At 36.9% G+C, this 6,413-nt stretch overlaps 1 protein-coding gene across 1 annotated transcript; it reads right to left on the bottom strand.

The window, feature by feature from the left end:
- Positions 1-5,131, bottom strand: LOC107559324 (AP-3 complex subunit mu-1). The gene is made up of 9 exons (XM_016243095.1): positions 4,839-5,131; positions 3,685-3,965; positions 3,322-3,493; positions 3,109-3,246; positions 2,901-2,986; positions 2,212-2,345; positions 1,903-2,110; positions 1,622-1,766; positions 1-968 (listed from the first exon to the last, which is right to left on the bottom strand). Exons 2-9 carry the CDS (start codon positions 3,955-3,957, stop codon positions 868-870), a joined length of 1,257 nt encoding a protein of 418 aa, XP_016098581.1. The 5' UTR covers positions 3,958-3,965; positions 4,839-5,131; the 3' UTR covers positions 1-867.
- Positions 5,132-6,413: the final 1,282 nt, after the last annotated feature.

Raw genomic sequence — 6,413 nt, 5'->3', positions numbered from 1 at the left:
ATTTTGTTTACAAACTTTATAAATCTGAAGGCTTTTGGTTTAAATACATATTTTAAAATGCAGTTCCCTTGACATTTTACAAAATAATGCAATTGTGTGTCCTTGTGTGCAAATCGTCAAAACTTCATTAAGGTGTCAGACCTGCATATCTAGCGTATCACTGCAGGTGAGCGGAACCGAACAGATTATCACTTGTGCTCATAATGGCTCCATAGTGCTTGTATGTGGCAAACTACTTTAAGTGTAAATTGTCTTTTAAGCAGATACAGCTTTCATTCACCTCTGAGCATTGATGTGCTTGTATGGTAGATTGCATCATTGTAAATATGCCCTGCTGTAAGCATGACTGTTCCTTTAAATAAAGGCCATTTGAGTGTGTGAGGCCTCCTCAAAATATATATATATATTTTAATTCAAAGGCCACTGAACTGGCAAATAAATTTAAATGAAAAAGTTAAGGCCTATGAATATGTGCAGAAACTCAGGTATTGTGTTGTGCCAATATCAAAGACTGTAGAGCAGTATTGTGATTAATGTAATGTGTTTCTGGCAGAGATTTACCGTACCTTAAATCTAACATAATACAGTGTTAATACATTAGTGGAATGTTGATGATATAAAGTGAAACATTCCTAAACAAAATGCTCTCCCAATACTCTCCAATGGAAAGACTTTAACTTCTTGCAAATTGCCAGTTACTTCCCACAAAACAAGAAAGATCAAAATTACAGTAACAAATGTAACTGCGATGTTTTAAAAAATAAAGGGAGACTGTGCACCAGGTTGCAATCCTGTATGATTTGTCACTTAGAAAATGGCACCTCTAATAAACTTTTGGCATATCATTGTCATACTCTGCAGCTGGCCTCATGTTCTGACCTGGAACTTCCCAGCTTTGGTCACATATTTCACACCCTTGAATGGTTTATATTTTTCTCCGTACATGTCTAGACGATTGACTTTCAATCCTGTGAAGCAGACGAGAGAGTGAAATAAGCAGAACTGTATTTATATAACACATTTGAACACAAAACAGCATTTTAAGGTGCTTTACATAACATACAGTGTCTGAAAATGGGATTTTTGTTTTTAGGATTTTGTACACTATTTCTAAGTCATTATTCAAATAAGCAAGCTTGTGACATCGACCATGTGAACTCCCTCTCTACAAAAGATCAGATTTCTTTCAATGTCATTCTCAATGCTCAGTGGATCATATGATCATTTTACATAAACTTGTGAAGCTTTAACGCTTAATAGAAAGTTCAAAAGCCTTTTTTTCTTTAAAAAAAAAAAAATATATAAATCTTTTGTGTCATTCTGAATATCTTTACTCATTTATCAATTTAATGCATCCTTGCTGAATAAAAGTAAGAAGTCTTTTTTTTAAAAATGTATTAACCCTAAGCATTTGATGGTAGTGTATTTCAGCGATCACATATGCGAACATGTGGAAGGAGATGAAAATAAATGTAGAAAAAAAAAAAGTGAACAAATAATAAATTAAGTAGGGTTATAGCAGCTTATTATGCTTTTTAAAAGTGTGTTTATAACAACGGTTTATCACAAGGTCCTGCTGGCGATGAATAACGACCAAAGCTGATAAAGGACCCTAGCCTACCTGAGATGGCAAACTGCTGGATTTTCAGGTCAATGTTCAGACTTGGGTTCTCCTCTGGTTTAGGAGCTCCAGACTGCAGACTTAAACTTCCTTTCAGATTGGGAAGCTTCTGGGGGTTAAGTTTCCCTATATCCCACAACAAAATCTACAAGACAACAGTCAGAACTATTAGCCAACATCGAAGGGAAAAATAATGTTTCAAATGATCAAAAGCTGTGACATTACTAGAATAACACAACTACAATAAGTCAATGAAAATGGAAAACAGAGTTGCATCTGACCTTTGTGACAGGGTCATAGTTGTAGGTTCCCTGAGTCGCACTGAGGTTGGCACTGAGAACCACTTTGGGCATGTGTACGGTCACTACCAAACACTCCACAGTCTTTCCCATGGTCTGCTTGGGACCCACAGTGATGTCCAGTCTTCCTGAAGATCCAGTCTCAAAGAAACTGATGTTCTGCTTCACATATATCGGGATTGCTACGAGGCTGCAAAAACAGGTAAAAAACTTTTAATGGGCAATATCTAAAAATCTTTAATACATGTTTTAAGTTTATTGCTAAACCATTTACTTCAGATCAACGCTTACTTTTGCGCACTGATGTGATACGACATGAGCTGAAAGTTTCCATCGGGGGGAATGAAGGAGATAACTCTCTCACTTTCCCATCTCTTATAACGGACGCACGGATGAAAGCTCACGTCGTCCAGGAGCCTGGGGTTCTGTGGATGGGGAACATACAGTTTTGTTTAAAAAAAAAAGTGTGTTCCTTGCATAAATATGCGGAAAAGTACACGTGCCATATAGTCCCTTGATTAAAATGAGATCATAAAAGCTGCATGCATAATAATTGTAAAATTAGAGAAATGTTGATTACAATAGTTTTAGATAAAGAGTATAATGTGTATAATGCTTCATCTTTCTGTCCTCAAGATACTCAATCCTCCGGTGCATTTTTTAAATGCATGTTATAGTTATTGTGAACAATTGATCTGACTGTGTGCGTTTCATTTATTTATATTGACCTCATAATATTTAAAGAAAATGTCATAACTGGACCTTTTGGTGAAAACGGCAGTCCACTTAAACTCAGCTCCTACAAGCTTGCATTCATCTGCTTTCATTTTTGAGTGCAATGGCCACATCTCAAAATCTAATTAACAACCAATGGACAGATCCAATCCTCCACCCTACATTTTCCCAAAAATACATCATAATATGAAAGAAAAGACCTGTCGCTAATTTGGTTTCATCACAACTTTTTTAATATAACACACCATAAATGAGAGGGTAAGGTCTGGCATTCCAGAAAGCTTGACACAAGCATCAATAACTCCCTGGATTTCTGCAAAAACTGTAGTTCCTGAAACAGAAGAGTACACCAACATTAACCTTGAAAGGAAGTACATACCTCCAGTATTAAGCATTGACGTGAACAATCTAACTGTGAAATCAAACTGAAAACTAGCACCAAAATATTCTTACCAGACTTATCCAGGATGGCATCGATTTCTTCCACCACATCAAAGTAAGCCTCATTATTGGTATATTTCACACCTGCTCTTCTCCATGGAATATTGGAGAGCTGACCAGTAGGGAGGGTTTCGCCAACATTACTACTGCCTGAAGATTATGAATCATTTAGATTCTCAACATCACATGGCCATAAACAAAACACTCAGGCATGTGGTGTCTTACCTGTGATGGTGTTGACCATCGATCGCAGGATTGTGGGAGGTCTGATGAGTTCTTTCAAGATGTTGGATTCTGTAGCGAGGGGGAAGCCGTTATCCAACATTTCCTCCAAGAGCTCATAGACTATAACCACATTATCCTTGATAGTGGTCTCAGAACATTCTCCAAAATAGTCCTGCATTAATGATTATAAAGCACCATATTATTCAACACACATTCTATACAAAACATCTCCAATAAAACGCACACCAAGTTTGCTGAATAAAAGCATTAATTATTTTTTAAATCTTACTGAACCCAAACTTTTGACCGCAGCGTATGTTAGGATATATTTTCTACGCCACACCGTCAGTGGGTTATTGATACCTGAAATGTCTCTGCGACTCGATGCAGAAATTCTATTACAAAGAGTGGAGGCACTTCTGTTTGGATGACAGAAACAAAGAAGATCTTCTCACGGTAGATGTTTATGAGATAGTGATGAGGGGTGCGGATGACAGGAGGCACATTGTCAGGTTCCACTGCCTTCTCCCGTGCTTCGAAAAAATAATCGCAGATGGAGCGGCTTATGACACTCTTCCAGTGTTTCTCCAGGAATAAATCGCCAGCATTGTTTATCAGAAACAAGCTGTGAATCATGATGAGGGCTGGAATTTCAACAGGATGAAAATGGGACAATGAGAATGAGAGTCACTTTGCTAACAGCAGGTATGAGCTATTATGTTATTCCAGTGTGTGGAGAGATATATGCCTAGAAGACAATTTTTTCATAACACTGGTTATACAAACTAAATATAAAAGAGTTGTTGGGATAACTGTTGGGAAAATAATACTCATTAAACCCATATTTTATATTCATGTACAATAATAAAACTTAGTATTTAAGTGAATAATCAAAGTGTGTATGAGAATATTATGCTACGTAAACTCACACACAAATTTATATATAATAATAATAATTTGTTACATTTAAATAGCGCTTTACATGAAAGGGGGGAATCTCCTCAACCACCACCATTTACCCATTTATTGTTTTACGCCATATCTTCCTAATCTGCTTCACTATCCAAGTTAAATACTCTATATAAGAAATAAAACAATATTCTTATTGCTTACAGTAATTAGGTTAGTGGCTTTAAAGCATATTACAATATTATCCATATTATATCAACGTTTAGCCCTCTATAATCACTTATATAATAAAAATAAATAATTAATTTGAAAAGAAATTATATTGACCAGAGGTTAGGTATAAATGTTGTTCACTGTGCACTTTATGAAGCTACATTTCAGGTCCGGAGCTCTGTGCAAACAACTTTATCATACAATTTCAAACCTATCTATTTGCTCAGAAAATACTAAAAACAAAAGCATAAAGTTTTGTTTCCTGAAAGAAGATTTGCAGAATATCCTAGATCTACCTATTATTTAAGGCTATAATGTTCAGGCGAACAAACACGGGCAGTCGGTTGTTCATAACTACACATATCTAAACTTATTTCTTTCTAAATAGTACTTACCTATAGACAGCTGTCTCGGTTAATGTCCCCCGCTTGCAATGTGGCAGATGTATCACTCCTCCTTCACGGTTCATGCGTTCGAATCTAAGCCTGTCGCGAATTTATATTGAAGTAATTTTAAAACACAAACAATCGCTTCTCGTGAAAAAAGCTTGAGGTCAAATACGTTAAATGATACCTCTGCAAAGCACGTGTTTAATTAAAGTTTATATTAGCTTGGGAATGTATTTTTTGTTCCGGCAATACACAGGGACAGCTATGTGCTGTGGTAAATTTTTCTCTCCACGGCTAGTATCATTTCCCCAAATCGGTTCTTTTGAACAACTCTTTTCAAAGAACAGTCACATGAACAGATTCACTGGTTCTTTACATTATCACGTGGTTCCTGGCGTGTAGAAACACTGTTTATTACGTTTTTTGATTAGAATGTATTAAAATGGGAGTTAATTTGTCAAATTCATACATTTGCAGTAGGATTTATTTGTAACATTTCTGTTATTTGGCTATTAAAGTAACTTCCACCATGTTAGTCAAATCTTCGGTTCACTCGCGATATTTACTGACTCACTGAACAGGAAATCGAATGGTTTTATTAGCAGCTCACTCATCAGTCCTCGGCACATTACGAAACGGATGTGATGATCGAGAGACACGATTCTCAGTTCAGTGGGTCCGTGAGAACAGCTCGGGCCGTTTCAGTCCAGTTCGTGAAGGAATAGTTCTGAACGGTTTTGTGAATCGATTCAGTGAAAAGATTCGATTCAAAAGAACTATCCGCCTGCCGCGTCTCCAGATGCTTCACTCGCCAGTAACTGCATTACAGGTGGAAGCAGGAGAGATGCTGCTACGTATAAGGAGGGTCAAGATCATGTTGGCGTATTGGACTAGTTTACAAAGACATAGTATGGTGCACCCCACAAAAACTGGCTTGCAAGAATGCGCAGAGCATAATAAAAGCAATTTTTACAGTTTTGGATGGGTGGGGAATGCTAAGGCTCAAAATGCAGGTCTTAATCAGTTGCAAGTAGCAATATCAATGATGCCACCCTGGAAATGTATAAAACCATCTGTAAATATAAGCTTACAACAAATACTAAAAGAAAACACAAAAATAATGCCACAGTAGATAATAGTTCAAAACTATGTAGAGCAGTATCAAGAGGAATTATTCATATTTACAGATGGATCAAAGCAGCCGGAAACATGCCATACTGGTGCAGCATTTTTTATTCCTCAGTATGAAGTAGTAGTCAAAAACAGGACAACAGACTACCTGTCAGTTTACACTGTGGAGTTAGTAGCAATTTTACTGGCATTAGGGCGGGTGGAAGAAAATAATCCGAACCAAGGTGTCGTTATAGCCTCAGACAGTTTATCAGCATTATTAAGCATTCAATCTGGGAGAGCGTCATGTAGACAAGATCTCATTTATCAAATACTCCACTTGCTTCTCACACTTCATAATAAGGGAATGGCTGTCTCCTTCCTTTGGGTTCCTGCCCATGTAGGGGTGGAAGGAAATGAAGTTGTGGATATGCTAGCAAAAAACTCTACAAAGCATGAAACAGTAGATGT

This window comes from Sinocyclocheilus grahami, unplaced genomic scaffold (genome assembly GCF_001515645.1).
Source record: "Sinocyclocheilus grahami isolate Dianchi unplaced genomic scaffold, SAMN03320097.WGS_v1.1 scaffold681.1, whole genome shotgun sequence".
In the NCBI taxonomy this organism is placed as follows: domain Eukaryota; kingdom Metazoa; phylum Chordata; class Actinopteri; order Cypriniformes; family Cyprinidae; genus Sinocyclocheilus; species Sinocyclocheilus grahami.
Note: the sequence above shows the minus strand (reverse complement) of the source record. Positions and strands in the feature narration are given on the sequence as shown.